Consider the following 22,910-nt stretch of genomic DNA (forward strand, 5'->3'; position numbering starts at 1 on the left):
AAATACAAATAATTTAAATGAAGCTTTCCTGTTTTATTTTCACAAATTGGTTGCCCTAATGAAATAGATTACATTAATCTGATAAGTCATTATAATTACTGTGACAAAAGTAAAATACATAAATACCAAAATTAAATTTTGTAAACATTTATTTTTTAACAACAAACTCTCGGCCATTTTGGGTAAAGCTTCAATATGTGTTCAAAATGTATTAGAGCTTGAGAATTAAATTGATGGAAGAAACAATATAAAGAGAGGCTTTAAAAATGCCATTAAGAACTGTAGTTGGTAATAAATCCCTCCCATAAAACCAATGTAAATTTGAGCTGGCTAATTTCTTCCGGCCGTAAATGCTGGGCACTTCAAAGTATTGCCCATGGACGTTTGTGAGTGGCCCTAAATCTATGGCATTTCCAATCAGCTCCCGTGCTCAAACATCTCCGCCTTTCCCCCCCTCAACACGTTTGACAAATCTGCACAGCCTGGCAAACAATGTGCCAAATTTGAGTGGGCGGGGAGGGGGAAAGGGGTAGGAGGTTAGGGGTCACGGTACTCGAGCCCTGCCAACATTGCGTCAACGTAACATTAATTTGTGCACGTTCCATTTGCCAGCGGGGCGCCTTTCGGATTCTGGCCTGGTCTTCTGTTTGTCTCGGTGGAGCTGGCGGCATTGCAACACTTTGGCCACAAATACAGCAACAAACACATAGACACGGACACCCACAGGACCTTACACACACACAAATGCACACTGGGAGAAAGTCATGTACTTAAAAATGAGAAATAAGCTTAAGGCAATTGTAAAAATATTTGTAAAACATTTTTTTATTTTTAGATTACTCAATAAATCATAGTACAAATACTTTTCTTCTCCTAAACATTTTATATCATTCTTGTATTTTTATTATAATAAATAGTTATATATATATTTTGAAATAAACTAAGAAAAGTGATTTGAATTTTTGTATAAAACTGATTCATATTTTACTATTAAAATAGCTAAGTTGAATGTAATGCTCTATTATGTTTCCACTTGGTTTTTAGTTGCTTTAAGAAAGACTTTGATTTTATACCTGGTTTTAATTTTATTTATTTTCCATGTTATTTCTATTTATAAATATTTTTTATTAATTAACAAAATCCTTAAGGATACTAAAACATTTTTTCCTTGTGCACCCGCACGAAGTGGTGGACTAAATGCAGGCCAGCAAACGGCTAATGGAATTAGCAACAATTTAACCATTAAACACATCATGTGCATTGGCATGTTGCACATTCAGTTGGTAGATTACTCTTTTCCTCCACAGCCCTCAGTCATCCGTTTCCCCCCATTGAGCATTGTTCGGAGTCCCCCGGTTCGGAGCACCCCATTTGGTTTGGGGTTTTGAGTTGGGACCGGATTCCGTTTCTGGTTCTGGCTGGTTAACTCGGTTGCAAGGGAACAAGGGTTGTCTGTCTGTTGTAGGATGCTACAATGGCTCACGCGGTTTATTGGCATTAAATCGGAGCGCTACGTTGCCATTTTGGCTTTGGTCTGCTTAATATACTTTGGTTTGCTTTCATTGCACTTCTGCCGCTGGTGTTGCTGACCTGGAATTCGCCCTGATTTGCCCTGACAAACGTGGCCGCTAATTAAATGGAAATTCGACCATGCTCTTTTGGCCATCAACGTCCAGCTTTACTAGCCAATCTCGGCCTTTTGCTTGTTTGCCATTTGCTGGAAATGGTGGTTAAAGAACGGCTCAGGTTAAGTATCTTCTGCCTTTATGGCAGGTACTTATTTGTCGGTAAGCCAGAGCAAATATTTCTGCTGACTTGGCACAACTTGCTGGACAAACGTTGGCCTATAGTCTCAATAGTTGACGATGGAGATGGAAGATGAAGTTCCCCAAGAAGAACTAGCTAGGAAATTAAAGATATTTGAAAGGCAATAGTGGTATTTGAGTGGAACTTTTATTGTGTACCTTAGTCCGATAAAATCGAATACATTAAAATACTTAAAAAAAGATTAACTAATTATTATTTTAGTTTTTTTAATAATTTCCTCATTTAATTGAACTAGTTCCAAAATCAGTTAAGAGCATCTCTAGGCAATTTATCCATATAAAATCCACACATGACTTTAGGCATTGACCTTCTTCCAGTTTGTGCTGATTTTATTTGTGTGTTTCTGGCAGGGATGGGATTTTGGATCATCCGCCCCGTGGGCCTGGTCAGGTAATTTGGGCAGGAAAAATGGCATCATTAGCTTAACAAATTTGTTGTATGCCCATAAATCGTCCAAAAAGTAAGCAACCAGCCGGGCAGAACCAAACCGAATGAAAGAGAGCCCTAGATGGACCGAGTTAAAGGCTCTTCTTTTTTTTCAACTCTTAATTAAAATTGAAAGTGGCCCAGAGATTCCGGGTACAAAATTTCACTTTTCCGCGCAGACTGTTGTCGGACATTTTCATTAGGGGAGCGAATGAAAATTAAGCGAATTCTAAATGAAAATAGACAGCAACTTTAGGGCCATGCTCGCTGCTTTTGTTGCTGTTAATTCGTTCACTCCCACCCTAGGACGTCATAAATCATTAATATGCTAAAATTATGGCTGAAGTGGCGGCGCCTCGAGGTTCATATGGCTCAGAAATTGCGCATACGCCCACTTAAGCAGCCAGCGAGCCAAAAGGACCCCTCTCTCTATATTCGCCTATACTATACAGTATGTGCGGGGGCAGATAAAAACTTAAAGAATTATAACTTTGGGGCTTTTGGGGGCCCACTGAGGCCGGCACACAATGACCACAAAAGTAAATAACATGCCATCCACAAGCCAAGAAAGTCCGAAAAAAATGCGGCCACAGAGAAAGACAGGATGCGGCGAGAAAGAGAAGTTTTAAATATAATTTCAGCTTTTGTGCAAGTGCGTCAACATGGAACATGATATGGCAGACCGAAAAAATAAGAGAAACGTCTCTGTGGACCGTGGGCAGTGGTGCCAGCTTCAGATGGAAAAATATCTATATATGTATATATATATATGCTTAATGTGTAGACTACCTACACAAAAAATTAATTCAAAAACTTTTAGAAAAAGGAATCGAGCTAAGAGAGCTTGAAGCATACATTTATAAAATATTTTCTTTAATAGCTAGTTTAACCATTTAAAAAAGCCAATTTGACAACAATGCCGGTTAGCGAAAACTGAGAAAAAGGCTAAGAATGCCCAATGGCCTCTACGGCCTTGTCAATATTTGTTTCGCAATCAGCAAATACGTGTGCAGTCAATGGAGTGGGATACATATATATCCTGCTTACGGAGCGTAGATGAAGTTTTGTGGTCCTTGGGATATCGTAGATAACGAAAATGCTGTTTGACTTTAAGGGAATTAGTCACAATATATTGGAGACAAATACAAAACAAGTTACTTGTCCAATCTACAGAGCTCAATTTGAAAGGAATCCTCATGAGGTCTTGATTAACTTGATGCTATTTGTGTTTTTCTAGAACTTACTTGTTAGGTTGCGTTGGGTTGGTTAACTTGTTACGTTAATCTTTTAGCAAAATATAGAGATGAGGGAGTGATGTTCTTGACTTTTTCTTATTAAATAAATAACTGACAATATGAACATATGTAGCTTATTAATTTTAAGCTTTTTAGGTATAATAAAATTATAGCTGTGGAAAAATATAAAAATATATATTCACTTTCTTATACATTACCTTTTACTTTTACCACACTTGTTATTTTGAGATATAAATTCTTTATAAACTTAAACTTTCTGTATGTGTACATATTTTTCAGCATTTAATTATACAATTTTAAATAAAAATGTTGTCTGTATCTGCACATATATTTAAGAATTCTATAAGAATTTATATTGTTTAAAAACAAAATACATATTTCATAAATGTGTCTGTTGTCTATTTAAATGTTCAATTTAAAATTGTTTTCTTTTTTAGACAATTTAAATTCTTTAGGGGAATCGTGCTTGAGATACATACTTGTCACATGCCCATCCGGTGCTTCCTTAATATCGCTAATAACATTGACAACTGTCAACGGATTCGCGGCAGGACCTGTCATAGACAAACACACACTCTCACACCTCGCATCCTGGCACACACACACAGACACACACATACAGAGACAGTCTGTCAAGAGCATTGGCAAGCTGTCAGGACATCACGCACACAAAAGCACGAACGACAATTACTGTGGGCCAGTAGGAAATTCGCTGTCAGCACTGAAGGCCCAAGCCGCTTTACTTCTTAATTTTTTTCGCATGGCTTTTACGTTTTCTGCCTTTGCGAAAAAATCATAAATACAGCTACATATATTTGTTATTGTGATATGAAATGTATATATTCACATATGCATGCGATTAAAGGTTTCCTCCTTTTTTATGTTGATTGGATGCATTGTACATAAAAGATAGTCTTTTGAATTAACAAAAACTGTTTTTATTTAATTTAAATGCTAAAATATTTGCTTAAAACCAATCTGCTTACTCAGCATTATTGAGCAAAAGCACTTTAAAAATTCTATAAACAAAATCTATTCAAGCAATGTTATATATTTTTAATTAAATTTTAAAAGCAAGTACTATTTGACGTTAGCTTGTACATATTTATAGAGGGTGTTTACTTGAAAACATTTACAAATTTTTCCCGACAATAATACCAAATAATACAAGTGAGCAATTTTTGCATATTAAAAAATATATATTTCGAGCTCCAGGAGTCATATAACGAGGAGGTCCTTCACAGCTTTTCCTTCTGCTGGAATTTATTTGCCTGCATTTTCCATTTTTGTCCGTAATTCTTTTTCCCGCATGGCAGACTTGGCCATGGCCAACATTTCCAACTTTTGTCAGTGCCATAGTTCGCCATGTTGCATGGCAAACATCGTCCTGCCGCCGAAATTTAATGCGCCGCGGATTCGTATTCGCATTCGCATTCGCATTCGGATACGGATTCGGATTCGGATTCGGAACTCCAACGCCTGGCAGTCTGGACTGGGAGTCTGGTATTTTTGGGGGCGGTGGCAATAAATTTTCATGCCCACTGTCATGAGTCGAGTGCGGAGCGTGTTTACTTTGTATGACGTTCCTGGGGGGGGGCGAAGAACCACCCTCTGGAGCTCAGTGTCATATTTCTGGGCGACAGATCTTACGGAAGGAGTTTTAACTGTGTAGCGGTAGTATATTACTCTCTAGAAAGAAATAAAGAATGTTCTGCCAGTAGAAAAAAAAAAACTATATATATATTTTTTTAATATTTTATTTAATTATTATTATTTTTTTTGGATAAATATAGCAAATACGTAAAAAGGAGTTTTAAGCGACTTGGATATATATACTTTGGAATTCAGACTACTACTACTACTACTAATTACTAAGTTCAACAGAAAATATAAATTATACCAATGAGAAAAAATTAGTTTTTATGTTTTATGTTTTGGTTTCATAGTTTAACAACTTACAGTTCATCGATTCATAAATAAATTGGGGCTTTAAACAAATTTAGAAACATGTTAGTAATTAAACAATGTTAGTTAACTGCCTTGTAAAATAGCACAATATTATAAATATTTTTTTAAGTCATACAAATAGCAACCATAATTAAAAAAGTAGTATTTAAAACGAGTGTATTCCCCTTTCGTTTTGGTGACAAATTCATATCTCCTACTTTACTTTCTTTTTGATATCATATATACATTCGCTGTTATTTTCTGCCTTTTTTCTGGTTTATTTAACGAGCATTTTCTGTCCGTTCCATTTTTTGCGACTTTTGTAGCGTTTTACAGTCATATGAATATTAAATTAAATTTTTTCCCCACCCCATTGCCATTGAGATTGCGAGAGTGCTCTAGGCCAGCAAGGAAAGGTGAAGGTGATATGGGGTACATAGGCGTTGTGGAATGGGAAGAGTACGTTTACGTATTACGTATACGTATCATCTGCCTTGACTTTCCCCTGATAATGGCATAAAAGGGCACAAAAGCAATGGCCGAGGAGCTGCCACATGTGCAATTCATCAGAGACGGCTATCCGCTTTTAATCAAATGCAAAGTTGACCAAGTTGAGGGGAATGCGGAGGGGACAGGACACACCATTTGACGACGGCCGACGTCTGCAGCCTCAAGATGGCAAATTGTGCCGCACCGGCCTTCAATTGCCGACCTGCAGGGCCAAATGCAAAGCAGTTAGAGACGCTGGCTCTAGTTTCTGGCTACTGGCAACTGGCTACTGGCAACTGGCAACTGGCTACTGGCTGATGGCTGCTGGCGGCTGACTGCGTCTGATATGGCTCACTTCTGTCATTTATCTTCTTTTACGGCTCGAAGGGGCGTGGCCCTGGACCATTCAATTCCAGAGGTGCAAGGCAGCTGCTGAGCAACGCACGAGGAACGCATTCAAACGCAGATGTACTGAAAAGTGCAGGCTTACACAGCGAGGAATATGGCGATTAACTTAAAGTTGTAAAAAGTGAAGAAAGAGAATAAAAAAATTTTAACGAAGTGATATGAAATCCTTGCTGAACTATTTAACTTCAATTCAAGGTACCACGGACTTCATTAGGGCTTTGAATTTACTTACAATGGTCTCTAAATGTATAAAACAATATATTTTTAAGCTGGAACTATTACTCATTAATTTCTTTGATAAATTAATTTTCTTGGTTTAAATTTAAGTATTGTAAGCGTGGTGTGCTTATTTTTATCATCTTACTGGCACCACTTTTTTGTTTGAAGCTAATGCGTTTTGTTAAGACTGATTGTTTTTAATTCCCTAAGTTTTATATAAAAAGGTGTCACCATATAGAAATTTGTATTTCCTTGAAAACTTTTAGATCATTTTGACTATAATATTTTAAAAATAATATAGTAACTATAAAATAAAAATCGATAATGTGGAACACAAATTTTAGTTTGTCGCAAAAGTTGACATTTTCCCTGCTGGTGCATTTCTAAACACATCTACCACCACACGTGAAAATCTGCACATGCCTGTGCATATTTGAGATATTGTGTTTGAACTTTGGCTTTGGTTTTCGACTCCTTTCGCCTTCTGGCATGGGAAGTGCAATTGTTGGGGCTGCCAGCTTGACAAACGCACAGTCGCCAGGATTTACTGGCACTCACACCCGTGAATAGTCCCGGACACACAGTGATTGAAAAATTTGCACAAATTTTTAGCTGTGCTGCCATTTTGACACTTTATCCTGGGCCAAATCGAGTTCCCCCACCCCGTTCGTAATAAACTTGACACTTCACCGGGCATGCTCCATTCCGACCCAACCAATACCATGTGCTTATAAAATTTATGCTCTCTTAAGGAATTCATTCAAAACTTGACAACAAAATGCACTTTGGCTTAACAACAAAAATCCATTGGAGCGGATTTTCGATTTGAGTCGAACATGAAGCAATTAAATTGTTGCCCAGCCAACAGATTTATAATTTAATTTTTTCCCCATTTTTCTCGTCTCTCCGGATTTTTGACACAACGTTCGATGACATCATGTGCACGAAGTTTTGAATCTGTGTTTTGAACAATTAAATGGCGAATTCGTGTTATGCAAATGGCCAGCGAACGTGCCTAAAATCGCAATTAGTGCAATTGCAGTGCAGGATGGCGCATAAAATATCAGTAAAAAGTGCTTTGGATAACAGAAATCCTGGTTGGCCGTTTGCCAAATGGGTATTTGTCGTAAGGATAATCGAAAGGCGCCAATTAATGGCTACCAGTTTGTGGGATTCCAGCTCCGGTTCTGTGTGTCTGTGGTGCAATGATAAGGATTCAGTGGACAGTAATCCCTGGCAGGCGAAATAGACGACGATTGTGGCAAAAACGATGGTTTTATGCAAACAAAATAATAGCAACAAAATGTAGCTGTCAATTTAGTGGAAATTTGATATGAACAATTTCATTATTCACTTATTTAATATTAGAATTTAGCTCTTGGTCTTAACTTTAACTTTTTTAAGCATCACCCTTTGTTTATGATCTACCTCGGATATCCTTTGACGTACTTTCTCTGGCATTCCATGCAATATAATCAAAAATTGCAATGATGATACATGTTTAAGCAAAAGCCTTTTTTTCTAGAGATATTCAAAGGTCCAAGGGGTTTCTTTCTCATAGTGGACTTTTGCATCCGCCTTGATCAGTGGATATTCGAAACCTATATTAAGTAGTGCTCATCATCAGTTGGAAAAGCAAGTAGCCAGCGAATTGTGTTTTAAGCACTAGCAAAGGAATAGACTGATTAAAAGCCATTTATTTACGTCTTTAATTCTTTATATTGTGCTAACACGAAGTGAAAAATTGAAAATGTAATATCTGTCTAATTAGTTCAACAACAAAATGTTGCTTAAAATGCTCATAGGTTCGATGTCACTTGTTTGTTGTTGCCCATTCTTTACCATAGCAATAATCGTAATTGATAATATTAATAACATTCGATCGAAAACAATTATGGAAAGAGCCATTGAAATGGATAATAACAATAATTTAAAATTGTTTTCCTTTTAAAAAAATTAAATTTAATTCGACAATCAAAGCCACAAATGCGCAAATTGCACGGCAATTTTTTCCTCCTTTATTTTTTCCACCTGGGATCAATGGAAATACCTGTGGCTGTGCGGGAGAAAGCTAATACAGCAAATTAATTACAAATAATTCGCACAGAGGCTTCCCACGCAAACGCCACCCACATTTTTGTTTGTATTGTTGCGGCCTGATTTTTAATTTATGCGCACCGCAGTTGATTTTCATATAAAATCCGATTCGCAGCCTCGCAAATCCACCGCAACTTAAAAGCTTAAAACGCCGTGCCAGCAATGACTGCTCGGGTCCTGCGCTCCCGCCTTTTGGTCCTGCCAACATCCTGTGGCTCGGTGCCAAATCCCCGACCAAGGCTTATAAATTTTAATTAAAATGCGACGCCAGATGGGAGGGCATCAGCAACAGCATCAGCATCAGCATCAGCATCATCAGCAGTGAACAGTCAGCACTGGGCATTGCGTGTCCTCGTGGCGCTTATTTCCGCTTACATTACAATTACATTTGCCTTTGGGCCAAGTCGCATCCGCTATCCCAGGGTCACCAAGTCCATTCCGGCCACTCTGGCTATCGATATGGCCAGGTGCTAAGTCCGAGGTCGCTGCACAAATCCGCATTTTGATGGCAAACTCATTGCAGCGGTGCTGAGCGCCAGTTTCAAGGGCTCTTAGCCAACAAAGTGAATTCATTTTTATCACGATGTTGTACAGTTAAGAAACGATACAAATTTTTTATTTCAATTTTAATTAATTTTTTTTTCGATTTAATTTGCTTTATACTCTATATTTATATTAGTAAGCTCGAAAAATGACATAACATAAATAAATAATACTGTAAGTGATAAGAATTTTATGATAAAATGTCAATAGAGTTTACCCAATTCACTGAGACATAAAAATGTATTAATAAAAGTTTTATTCTTACGAAAGAACTATTTACTAATGGTAAGAAGCAGAACGACTTAATTAAAGAATTTGTTCTTATATAGTATAAGTTCTTAATTAAACTAAGGGTTTTCGGCAGTATCGCAATACTTAATCAAAAGTTTTTATATTCTCCAGCTTAAATCGCACTAGTAATAGAGAGAGAGAGAGAGAGAGAGAGAGCTAAAGTTCACTTTCTACCCATAGAGTTTTCCTCAATTATTACTGCCAAAAATGTTTGCCCACTCGACAGCTGGTGCCTAGACTCAGTTTTTGGGTTTCCGGCAGGAAAAACATTTGGAGAACTGCACTAATGACGCAAATCGGCCTAAATAACAAGTTGCTGGCATTTGGTCAACAAGTAGAGATTGGAGCTGTGGGCGCAAACTGCGTTGCCAGCTCAGCAGACTGTTTTTTTCTCAATTTCCACCACTTACCCACCCACTAGCGTCTCTAATGAGACGCAATGAAGGGGAGCGACGGTATCTGGGACTTGGTCGCGAAATGGAAATTAAAATGCATCCCCAGCTGCCGCAGTGGGCGGTCAACTGGGCGTGGCAGGCTTGATTTAATCAACTTGATCCGGAGAAAATTCAAATCGCTTAAAGCCAGTCACTTGAAAATGAAGCTGGTTGAATACTGTTTTGAAAACTGCAAAAGCTTTGAATTTAACAATAAACTCAATGATTTTTCATTAGGAATTAGTTTAGTCCATGTTGCATACATATTATTGTTAGTCTGGAGGTCTTATGGATTTATTACGAAAGACGACGTTCGTAATTTATATTGCTTTATTTAAGACACCTTTATGATATAGGTAAAAACCTTAGTGATTTCTTCCTATAATAGGTTATGAAAATCATTCTTAAGATTTTTTTATAAAAAACCAAAAATGCAGTTGCCTGTGCTTTTGATGTCACATTCCATTTGGGAGTCGATTCAGAGTTAAGACTCAGTTTTAGCCAAAATGTCTATGAGGTTGAACGACGATGCTATGCGTCAGTTCCGGGTGGCCAAGGTGTTCCAGGAGACGGACGAGCACAAGCTCTCCTTGGACTTTTCCGTGGACGGACGACGACTGCTAACCTGCGACCACGCCGCCCTCTCGATCTTCAACTGCACTCGTCAGGCGGTCCTTTGCCAGGTGCACATGCACCACTACCTTCCCGAGGTGGCCTGCTTCACCCAGCAGGACACTCGCGTCCTGCACTCCAGCTCAAAGGTAAGAGCCTTCAAAGAAGCAGTCGTGGCCTAAGGTACACAAAGGCAAGGCTTTGAGCCATGAGGTGAATGGGTCGAGGTAGAAAATGCAGCATTCACTTTAATAAATTATTGAAAGAGTCTACAGGAAACTCGGTTCTAAAATTTGTTTTTTTAAAAAAGTTATAACAATATTCAATTTAAATTTTTGGATATTGGTTTTAGAAAAAAAATGGTACATCACTTTATATTTGAACATTTGGATATAAAATAATATTCAATTACAGCTTGTGAAATGTATAATTTTGAAAAAAAAAAAAGTTAAAATTAATATTAAATCCTCATCAAAACCTTTTTGACAGCATGACTTTTCCATTCGTTGTCTGGATCTGGAAGCCCGTAGTTGCGTACGTTTATTCAGTGGACATTCAAAGGTTGCACACAGATTGGTCTCGCAGCCGGGAAACGATAATGTGTTCGTTAGCGTCGGACGGGATGATCAGGTTTATGTGTGGGACTTTCGTGCCTCCACGCACATTTATCACCTGAAGCAGCTTGTAAGCCCGCTGTGTGCCTTTGATCCTGCCGGCTTGGTCCTGGCCACCAGTACGGATACGGAACGGATCGAGATACACGATGTGCGGATGCTGGGCGAGCAGCCGTGCCAGAAGTTCGTCTATCAGGTGAACGACAAGGCCAAATGGACGCAGTTGCAGTTTGCGCCTAATGGCAAGAGCATGCTGCTCGGCACGGATCACTCGTGGTGCTTCAGTGTCTCGGCCTTCGACGGGACCTTCCAGCAGTCCTTCTCGGGCTATTCGAATCAGCAGAGGCAGCCGCTGGATGCCTCCTACACTCCCGATTCGCAATTCATACTTTCCGGAGCTGATGAGGGCCGGATTCATATTTGGCGGGCTGCCGACGGATATCCTGTGGCCGTGCTAAAAGGCAACAATGTGGGTCCTGTGCGATGTCTGCGGTTCAATCCAAAAGCCACCTTGTTTGTGAGCAGCGATCTGCTGTTAGTCTTCTGGATGCCCATGGCCAATGGAGTGTACGATTGGGTGGATCGCTTGAAGCCAGGCGAAACGGTTTCCATCAAGGACGAAGAGGATCAGAAGGAGGACCAGCCCATACAGATTCACAAGCCCATTTGCATGCCCAAGCCAAAAGTGGATGTGTATTCGCTGAGGAAGAGGCTAAACTCCAGCAGTTTGGCAGCCAAAAAAAGAGCTTGCTCAGAGTCGGAGGATCTTGCCAAAACCCAAAATAAGGAGGACCTTGAGGATGGTGAAATAACCGATGACTAAGAATTGTACAGATCTGTCCTTCGAATAAATATAAGGGTTATCAATCAACTCTAGGTCTTGGCCAAAAGTTTGCCGACCAACTCGCTGCAGGAGACCACCCAAACTTCCTGGACAGTTCTTATGCTTTCCCGACACAAATTGTTGAGTTTCACCAGCAAATTGCACAGCTGGCTGCGTTCGACTCCAAAAAGAAGGTGGTCCGCAAACTTTTGACCAACTCTTGGGTGTGTGTGTGTGTGTGTATAGTCAGTCGTATACTGAGGCACTGACAAGCGTTTCATTTAGTTTCTGTGGCCATAAAAAGAATTCCCTCTCTTTTAATATTAATGAAATCTTTTGCGGAAAAGCCCCCAAAAAGAACACACAAATTGCTGTTGAACTTTCTGAAGTTGTTACTCCAACTGAATATGTGAATGGTTGCTCTTGGTATTCTCCTCTTAAACTTTCCCTGAGCGTTATGAAGTTTTGAATGTGCCTCATCATGCGATTGCACAAAATCTGCACAAGCTGTGAACCACAGTCAAAAGCATGTTTTATGTTCTTGTACTTAACTTGTTTTAGTATGCGGCCAAGAATATATGTTAGTTTATTGAAAGAGAACCAGTTTGAGGTCACTTTTGAGAAATATGTGGCATCCAAAATACAATTATAGCATTGATTTTTTAAATGCTTGTATAAAATTAATATTAATTTGTAGGTAATTATTTTTCCTAGACTGAACTACTTTTTCAGTTAAAAAAAAGCATTGAGTTAATTAAAAAAATAAAGTTATAATTTGTGTTTTTTGTGCAAACAACATTTTTGAAATTAGGAAGTCAACAGAAATGCATTTAAAAAATAAATTTAATGTCAATTTAAAGATATACAATATTAATAGTTATACAAAGAAATCTTTTCCTTGTTGTGTAAAAAAATAATTGGATTAGTCCCATTTATTAAAATAGTTTTTCACGTAATTCCCATCGTTATGGCTTTTAAAGTTACTTCAAAGCGAAACTATGTAAAATCTTCATTCATTTTTATTTCGTTGATAAATATAGTTGAAATCTTAACTGTCAAAATATGAATTTTATCTTTGTTATGAAAGTTGTCCCATTTTATTTATTCTTAGTCCTATTTGACCTTGTTGCTGGACTAAAAGATCGTGAGTATTATAAATATAAAACACCTTAACTTAAATTCCATAAACTATTCGTTGTTTTAGCCATTTGTGGACTTAAGCCAGCTGACGATGTATTTTATGTAAAGGAATGCTATAATAGTAGTAAACTGTTCTCATATTATGTGGATAAAAAGGAATGCTTAGACTTTATTTATAGTGGCTGTGGTGGCAATAAAAACAGGTTTGACAGTAAAGAAAAGTGTGAGGCCAAGTGCAAGGAATAAATGACGAATGATTTTGCCTTAATAAAACAACTTTTAGTTATCTGAATAATAGTAATTGATCGTTTTCTAGGCCTTACATATTTTTAAAGTAATTTCGTGGTGAATCCCAAAAAAAATACAAGATTTAATTTATACTGTTTTAATAGGACAATGTGCTTTCGCATTTTAATTAATTTTCCCTTAACTTTTTGGGCTGAAGTAATTACTTCCATGCAGGCATTGCGACTTAAAGCAATAATGAACTGCTGAGATCTTCAATGTTTGATCAAAGTTGCGCCGTAGGTGTGCAACTGCTAGACACTCGTAAAGTCTACAAACTAACTAAATACACTCCTGCTGAAGGAGTTCTTTGGGTGTTGCAGTAGGGCAAACAGGAACAATAACAGCGGCAGCCGAGAACCTCTCATTATGCTAATTAAGTACAAAAGTTGGTAACTGAAACTAGGCAAACATAAATTAACGCATGCGACAAATGTGCGGGAAGAAGGATTAAGTTGGAGCGTTGGGAGTCAAGCAGAGCGAAAGAGAGAGAGAGGGGGAGAGAGAGTGGAAAATGAGCACCGGAAACGGATGTCGGCGTGTCGCCATTTTGATTTGCATGGACATTGCCATTAGCGCGACAAAGAGCCCCTAACGAGCATCCTTTGAAGCGCGTAAATGGCTTTCTCATCTCGCCAAATGCGGCGAAAGGAGAAATTAATTAAAAAGGTGGACACGAAATGTAAAAAGAAACGAGCCGGGCGCGTGACTAAATTGTAAAACAAATCCCAAATGGCCCCGACACATAGTCGCGTCCTTTTTCCCTTTTCCTATATAGTAAAGTAGATGCACGGACCACAAATTCCTTTTCCTATGCCCCATGGCTTTCTGTCCAATGACGCAAGAATATTTAATGCGTTTGGTAATAAAAGCGGATTTCGTTGACCCCAAGCACTAATCTTGTTTTAGGGCAATCGAATTGGGAAAGCAAGTTTTAGAGATGAGCGGGCAAGGTTTTTGCGAAATGAACAAAATATTTGTTCTATAATTAAATAGAAAACTATTTATTAAAAATTGAATTACAGAATATATCAAAAAATATTTTCAAATAACTTTAAATATTTTGAGATTGAAAATCTTTTGTAGTAATTTTTTATTTTAAAATAGGCTTTTTCTATTAGCCTCAAACTGTGATTACTAGTTCTAGTTTTAAATTATCAATTTATACAAATAGCTTAAGATCTAAAAATTTATATTTTGACATTAAAAATCTTTTTTTCTATAACCAAACTAAATATACTTATTTCACTTATTTCCTTTAAAAACTGTTTATATTTAATTTGCCTTACGCTGTCATCTCTAGTTCTAGTTAAGTCCTACTGTGTTGGCCCCTTTTTATGAACTACAAAGCCAGAAAAACTTTTAGCGAGCTAAAATTATTGAGGAATTTTATGTACTCGAAAAGGCAATCGGTTGCATGCATCGGCCAACAGGAAACAACAAGTTTGGCTTGTAAAGGCACATGATTTAAAGTCTGAATTCTTGTTATTATAAAGAATCAATTTGACCTCAATACCTCGACGGGTTCAATGGGTGACTACAAGTTGAGACCTGGGGGGCAAACTTTTAAATTACTCAACGGGCACTTTCAATAATGGCTGGTCCTACGTAGTCAGAGCAAAACTTTGGCCAACTGCCGCACAAAATTTACTCCTTCAGTCGACATTGACTTGTCCGCCTTTTCTTCGCCATTTCCCTGTTTTCCCAGCCGCGCTTTCGACAAAAGTTGTGTTAAAGTTTTCTTTTTTTTTTCGTTTCACAGGACGCGGGGCAGGATGTCTATTTCCGCCGCTGGCGTAAAAATAACAATCGACTTGCAGTTTGAATACGTCAGAGCGAGGGGCGAAACAAGGTTCCACATTCCCAGGGCCCCAGATTTGTTCTACCCTGCTTTGCTCTCTCTTTTATTTTTTTTTTTGTTATTTTTGTAAGTCGGCGGGATTAAGTGGATTTTTAAGTGGCAGCAGCAAAAGTGGCCACGGGCTAGGGATTAGGCCCAATGTCCCAGGCGACACAATTACACGCACGTTGTTGCTTCACCCTCGTTTGACTTACTTCAGAAGTGTATTTGAATTGGACCATGAATAGCACGTGCTAATGGCTGTGGATTCGAGATCTGAAGCATTCCCTTGGAAGAACTTTTCACAGGTATACGATCTTTAATTTATATCTAAAAAAATTACCTTTTTCTTACAGTTTTAAGTTATAAAACTTATTTATTACCATTAACATAGTTTTTGCTCTTTTCTCTAACGGCGGCTAAACTTTAATCCTTTTTAATAACTGATATCTTTGCCTTCCTATAAGTTTCAAGTTAAATACTTTACATTTAAGTGAATGTGCTTTTGAATCGATCTTAAGTAATAAACAACCTTGAAATTTAATATATGCTTTCAAAGTTTCTTTCTATGAATGTAGGCTAGCACTATACGTTAAATAATTACCTTTAGTACTATTTTAAGTAAAGAACCTTCCCTATTTCATCCTGCATTTTCAAGCCTATATATACATAGCTCATAAATTTCCTGATCTTGTTCCTTTTTCTTGTAGTTCAGTTTTTCTTGCCAATCAATCGCAAAATATATTTACATAAACTGTGAGCATTGTGAATCCCGTTTGGCTACCCGAGGCGATGGCAAAGAGGACTCGGCTTGGTCAATACGCATCATTGGTTGATCCCTTCTGAAACTATAATACTACCCCAATCTGTGTGGCATAAAATTGACGACACTGCAACAGTTTTTGAGATTGCTGTGGCTTCAATTTGTCCTGTGATTGCCTCAAATTAACCGACCATTTGGTCGACCCTTTCCTTTCCGTTGTTCCCATCCATTTGAATGCGAATATGAGTTCTAGGGAGTGGGGACAATTGCGACGATTTGGCAATTGTCCATTCTGGCCTGTCCGTGTGCCTTCCATGGCTGTCAGCCAGTTGTCAGTCACTCAATCGGGCGTTCAATCAAGCAATTTTCACACAAACACTCGGTAAAAGTCGCGGACCTGGGAACCCTAAACTTTGATTTGCAATTTTGACACGCCGCTTAAATTGGAATTTTTGCTTTCAGCTTTGTAAAGTGGCCAAACGACATCCCGTAAAGGAAGGATTGTCTGAAAGAATAGTGATGTGTGCAAAAAGAACTAGTTGTTGTATGAACGGTATTTAATTTTTGCTGTTCTGGAATAGTATATTTGGGCACCTTTAAAATTTATTTCAAAAATTAAGTATTGATTCCTTTCTACTTTTATGTAATGCTTGCCTTTATTGGTTTCGAATTCATTTAGTAATTACTCAAAATACGATTTTTTCTTTATTTATTTTCCTCCCATTTTCAGTACACTTATAGCCCCCAACTAGTTCCAAAATTTCCAGCTCCAACGCCAAAAGGCATTTGTGCTCTGTTGATTCGTTTTTAAGTGACGCTTTTGGCCTTTTGGCCAAATTCGCGGCAGCCAAAGGTTTGTTTTTTGTGCGTTCCCAGCTGCATCATGGCGGTTTCGAAAGGAATAGGGGAGCTAGAGGTACTCATGTACAGCTCAAAGGATTTTTCAGGACTCAAGAGTACACTGAAGTTAATATCAATATATAACATTTAAAAAGGATTTTGATGTAGCATAAATGGAATTGCGTTTTAATGACTTTCAAATGAAATTACCTTTAAAAAGTATTTTATCAAGATATGTGAAAGGATTCTAGGTAACAAAGGTTAGATACTTGTTAAAAATACTAATTTTTTAGATAGTTCTAATAAATCTGTATTATTTTTAAACCAATGCCTTATTGCTTGAGATATTTTCTTTATTTATTAATTAATCTTTATTTTTATTTTTCCATTAACTAAATGACAATGTGATGATAATTTAATTTATTTTTATCCGTGTAAGAATTAGCCCTTAGGCCAGGAGGCTCGGAGAGCGCCGGTATCGCCATTGCCATCGCAGTTGCAATCAGCTTAACAGTAACTAGAAAATAAATTGCATTCGATTTTGTTGGTACTGCTGCTCTGCTGCTGCTGTTTTCGACCCTCCCCCCGCCGTGTTTTTGTGTTCTGGTCTTATCTGCCGGTTTTGGCCAGTTCTGGCCGGGACTGGGCTTTGGCCAAATGCGTGATTGGCCAGCGCGGAAAACAGACGCAAACAAAGCCTGAGAAGAGACGAGCCAGCAAAACTGCCAGCTAAGTGAAAAATGCGCTTTGGGTAACAAAACAAAACACGGCCAGAGAGCAACAAAAAAAAAATTTTAAAAAAAGAAGGAAATGCGGAAAAGCGAAGGGATTTCTGCTTTTGTTTTCTTTTAGCAGGCTTTTAATGCGATTTTTTCTCTCTGAGGGGTGGCGATGGGTGTTGGGCAGTGATGCAGTGATTTTACCCGACATCGGTGGGTTACAAATGTTGCCGCATTAAATAATGCCAGAAAGTATTTTTTAATTGAATTCTGCTTTCGCTTCGTCCTGCGCTTTTTGCCGGTCTTAGTGTATTTTTCACTCCGGACAGCAATTGATATGGACGATGTTCTGGCCATTACTTTGTGGGCCACCGCAGTAATAATCATTAATTATTAAGATTGCTGTAGTAGGATGTCTTCAAAATTATAAGAACAATTCTAAAGACTAAACTTAATAAATATAAAAATATATAGAGTTTAATTTTAATAATTAAAGAAAACTAACAGGTTCTGTTAATAAATATCCGATATAACGTTTTGTAATATAATTAAGTATAGGACATATTAATCAAAGTCCACCTTGTTCATAAATTACTTCTAAAGTGGAGTGTAGGTTTATTTTTAAAAACAATTAGCCCCTAATCAAAATCATTTGTGAAGACTGGTTTCCTTTACCGAAATTGCCTTTTTGGTTATTTTATTTTTGTTTCTCTTCCCCTGTTTTTATGACCCTCTAGGGACCATTTTTACCATTTTTGATTTGAAATACTTGAACATTTTTTGTTAGAAAAGAGGTCACAGTTCGCGAGCGCTATGAAAAACAGGTCTTGCTTGAGTGTTACAGAATAAATCAAATTTTATTACCAGAGCGGCAATTATTTTGACCGCAGGAATCAAAACGAGTGGCAAACGAAGGACAGAGTATTCGGTTTGTTTTGCATAAATAAATGCAAAGCTACAAGTGACGGCCACAAGCGCGACAAGATTTATGTGCGACAGCCACCACCCACCGAACTTCAGTTTCCGACTGTGACAACGCTGCGTATGAGATATTTTAATTACAATAATGGCTTGTCAATTACCAGACAGCCTGACACCGTGTCAGTTTTTGGTCGTTGTGCCATCCATCTCCCATGCTCTAATTAATTACTTCCCGAAAATGTCATTAATTTTGATTAGAAAAAAATACAAAATTGGAATTGAACTTAATACAATTAATTACGCAGAATTGTTTGTTCTTTAATGAAAAGAATTATGTAGCATTTTAAAATATTTTAACTAAAGCGTACATAAACTAATTAAAACGATCCATGAAGCACAGATATAAAAATAGGCGGCTCCAGTGGGTGTGGTTCTGTGGAGGCGTGACACTCGCACACGCAGCCAGTTTTTAAGCCTTATTTGTTAACTTTAACGCTCGGGGCTGGCTGCGAACCACACAAAAAGGCTAGTGAAGTAAACTAAGGACGATGTGGGCGTGGTCGAAGGGGTAAACTCACGTGGGGTGATTTTTTCACTGAAAATAAAAACTTATGATTTTACTGGTACACAAATACAAAATACTATGAAAAGTTTTTGCTTTAACAAAATGGCTATTTTTATTCATTTAACTTTTAACTAATAATAGTTTTTATTTTATATATTGGTGTTACTTTATTTAAAGTTACATTTTTAGCTAACGTACCTACAGTTTTAGAGGTGTAGTTTCGTGTGTAAAATATTTAGATGCGTGGTTTGTTTGTTGTGCGCGGCAAATGAAGTGCGCTTGGTCCTGTGCACAAAAAGCAAAGCCAAGCATAATTGCCAGTTGCTCTGTGGAAAGAGGCGTGGATTATGTGGTGAATGAAGGGGGCTGAGGGATTTTTGTGGGCGTTGTACCCCGTCACAATAAGGTGAAAATAATAAAAGCCCGGCTAGCATGCCTTGACATGCGATATTCAATTAAAGCCTAACCGCAGAGCGCTTTGCCTTATGAAGATATTAGAAAAGTTGTTAGAAAGAGTTGTAGATGTAATAATTGGAAATTCCAAAATTTATGTACATTATAAATATATTTTTTGACAGTGTTAAAAATTACTACTCACTCAGAGACGTTCTTAAAGTGTTATTCGAATGTTACTTAATTTCAATTATTTCCGATCAAAATATAAAATATATATCCACAACAAAATTTTTATGATCAGGGCTTTGTCAAATAAATTTTTTTAAAAAATTGTTTAATGTCTTTAAATGTCAAAAAGGTTGAGCTTTTTATATTTCGTTTAAAATTTATTACCGTTGACATACAAATTGATTTTACTTACCATTATATTCAGCTTAAAATATGTTTTCCCATCACCGTTTCCGCAGTCGACCTTAATTTAACATATTTAATATGAAAATCACGTCCCACATTCCCCAATCAAGGTGACGATGCCAACTTTATTAGGCATAAGCCACATGAGCCCTCTTTTTCAGGCCCCCATATTTTCGGAAATACTTCTCCAATCAATCTGACAGCTGCTTAAAGTTTTCCCAGGCTTTTTATGTGCATCCTTTGTTTACTCTGCTTTGCTTCACCAAAGCAAAATTGTGAGTGCGTGTGTGGCTTTGTTTATTTTTACTGTCAGTTGTCAATTATTTTTATTGGCAGGTATTATTTTGTGTACACATTTGTATGCAAATTGTCAAGCACACGCAATTGGAAGGAGTCGCAAGGGGCTAAAAACCGGGGGCTTATGGCATTTATAAATTGCGGCATCAAAGTTATGTGTGTGTGTGTGTGAAGTGAGTGTGCGTTCTGAATTTCAGAGTGTGTGGGTGCGAGTGTGTTTGTGTTGTTATGTGTGTGTTTTGTGGGATCGTCTAAACTTGCATGTCATTGCCGCTTAATTTGTTTGCTCGGTTTCTGTTTGTCGTTCGTCGCTGCCGTTGGTACACAGATTTTGCGGCGGGCAAACTAGTGGGTGGGTGCGTCAAATAAAAACTTTATGATTTAATCTCGCAGCGGCAAAGTGTTGCACACTTAAAAAAAAGCATAAATAGAACACACAGAGAAGACAAAGATAAAATAATTGTGAACACTTAAAAATATGTTGCTGTATACTATATCACATCATAACAGTTCAAATATTATAAAAATCAAATGTAGAACGAAGTATACAAATTCAGCACGATAAACCACCTAAATCTTGGAAGGTTGTATTAAATTAAATATTTTATACTCTAAAAGGTATCAGTTAGTTTTATCAAAAATAAAATAATTAAAATATTAAACTACTGATACTTTATATAAATCTTTCTCAATCTTTCTGATTTTGTTTTTTTTACGCTTTTCTGGTGTTTTAGAAAATGTTCGGGCTCAAAAGGGATAATTTGAAGAGCTGAAACAGTGGTATGAAAAAATTTAAGAAAAAAACGTGATTTGTTTTTTTCAGAGCCCAGAAATCCATGATATCTCCCACTCAATTCCCCTGAAGCGAAGCTGTCTTTCGCCGTTGATGGCGACTTCATTAATGCAGACGCATCTCTTCAGTGGCAGCTTCGGGCACACGGTGTATTGCACTCAACTACTCATCCAACCACCCAACCACCCACTCACCCAACAAACCACCCAACCACCCAGCACACCACCCACTCACAATCGAACCACGCAACAAATGCGTATCCACTGCAGGGGGGTAAAATAGGGTGGGCATCGATTCCGATTGCCAGTGGCAAACAATTTGCAATGCAACAGGAAACAATTGAATTTGCATAAAACACATGACCATCGTCAGTTCGCCGGTTTTGCACTTCGCTCATTGGGTCCCTGCGCCATTTCATGGACTCCTATCACATGCACACTGGGGGTTTTTTGCCGAGGATTGAGGGGGTTGGAGTGGTCGGGGCAGGATCACGACAACGATTGTTGCTCGGCAAGGATTTGCCACCGGATGCCTGATGGCTTCTTAATGAGCCGCGCTGCCCCAAACTCGAAACTTGAAAGGGTCAGCAGTGAGCCACTGGGAAACAGTTGCCCCTAATATCAATTGGCTGCACAGTGGTGAGATTTATAGAATAACACGCAAATTACAGTCATTTTACAGTGCATACAAATATATATTATAATGAGTATCTTAACAGTTATTAAAAAGTATACAAACCATGTGTAGTATGCATAGACATTTACTTGAACTATTCCGCTTTCTTATCAATGTATTTAATTTGTTTTTTTTTATTAAACATAGATTTTAACAGCCATTTTAATTGAATTTAAATATGTTTTTAAACTCACCTTTCCCACTTTTTCTTTTTATTTTTCAATAATTTTCAGGCACGCACGGACCGTATAATTTTTGCACTCCACTTTCAATTTTCTCCGCCCTTCCCCGAGGTCTCTGTCTGCTGATGTCATTTTCATTATTTGTATGGAAAAACGATTTTACGGATTTACTTTCAACTTTGCGCTGTACCGCCAATTGGCCGCTGGCAATTCCAATGCAAATTGCGAATTTTGTGCTGTCAAATTAAATTACATCGACAAGTCAAAAAGGACGTCAGCCGACAAAACAATTGGGCAACAAAGTGCAAATCATTTTCCAAACAGAAACAACAAAGGAGGGATTTCCGGGGGCTTGAAAATCGAGCTCGATTTTCCCAGGGGTAGGAGAACCCGCCCTATTTGCTTACAAGAGAAGCGCGGAAAGAAGTCTCAATCTCAATATGCAGAGAAGTCGGTTTTCTCGGGAGATCTGAGCGGTTAATTAGCACTTTTGATGATTTATGCGGGGCAAAGTCTTATAAAATATGTTGCTCCAAGTGTGGGAGTATGTGATAAGAAAATATGCTTAGCGTTTTGTCGGGTTCAGATTGCGTCCGTTGGCACAAAAGTTAATGTCCTGTAACGACTCTGAAAGGGTTCTTCGGGCTGCTCATTTTGGGCCAATGCTGTTGCGGCCCATTTAACACTATAAAATTATTATCGTGCATATTCGAAAGGGCTAGCCCGAAAAAAGTGAAAGAATAAATTTCGGGCCTTCCCCCAACAAAAAAAAGTTAACAAAAGGCAAGGAGAAACCATTAGCATAAATTCTAGAAGGATGGCTAAAATTCTGGACTGGTCTGTGGGCCTTTTTATCAAGTTGTCGCCGCAATAAAAACGTTTAGTAATTATCGGGGAAAATAAAAAAAAGGTTTAAATGACGGAGAAGGCAACTCAATGTGCAAGCTTGTCGATAAGCGAAGAACTCATACTCATAACGCCCTAACGTCTAGTAATATAGTTATCAAATAGCTTGCGTGTGTGTGTCAGCACGCTAGTTTTCCTTCATGTTCGTCTAACTCTTTCGATAAGTTCAAAGGACAACATTTTTCAGA

At 37.9% G+C, this 22,910-nt stretch overlaps 1 protein-coding gene and 1 long non-coding RNA gene across 2 annotated transcripts; both read left to right on the forward strand.

Moving 5' to 3' along the window:
• The first annotated feature begins 10,416 nt into the window (after positions 1 to 10,416).
• LOC108147869 (WD repeat-containing protein 82) lies at positions 10,417 to 12,034 on the forward strand. The gene is made up of 2 exons (XM_017274627.2): positions 10,417 to 10,698; positions 11,039 to 12,034. Exons 1-2 carry the CDS (start codon positions 10,444 to 10,446, stop codon positions 11,984 to 11,986), a joined length of 1,203 nt encoding a protein of 400 aa, XP_017130116.1. The 5' UTR covers positions 10,417 to 10,443; the 3' UTR covers positions 11,987 to 12,034.
• Positions 12,035 to 13,025: 991 nt separating this feature from the next.
• On the forward strand, positions 13,026 to 21,974 carry LOC108147898. The gene is made up of 3 exons (XR_001774534.2): positions 13,026 to 13,130; positions 15,174 to 15,559; positions 21,868 to 21,974. It is a non-coding gene; the product is annotated as an uncharacterized LOC108147898 (long non-coding RNA).
• The last annotated feature ends 936 nt before the right edge of the window (positions 21,975 to 22,910 follow it).

Source organism: Drosophila elegans, unplaced genomic scaffold, assembly GCF_018152505.1.
Source record: "Drosophila elegans isolate 14027-0461.03 unplaced genomic scaffold, ASM1815250v1 contig_814, whole genome shotgun sequence".
NCBI classification, from domain to species: domain Eukaryota; kingdom Metazoa; phylum Arthropoda; class Insecta; order Diptera; family Drosophilidae; genus Drosophila; species Drosophila elegans.

Excerpts from the sequence above, each read along its gene's own strand:
- LOC108147869 (XM_017274627.2), top strand. The coding sequence starts at position 10,444 with ATGTCTATGAGGTTGAACGACGATGCTATGCGTCAGTTCCGGGTGGCC. Across the intron at positions 10,699-11,038 it reads TCCTGCACTCCAGCTCAAAG|CATGACTTTTCCATTCGTTG; the intron begins GTAAGAGCCTTC and ends CCTTTTTGACAG.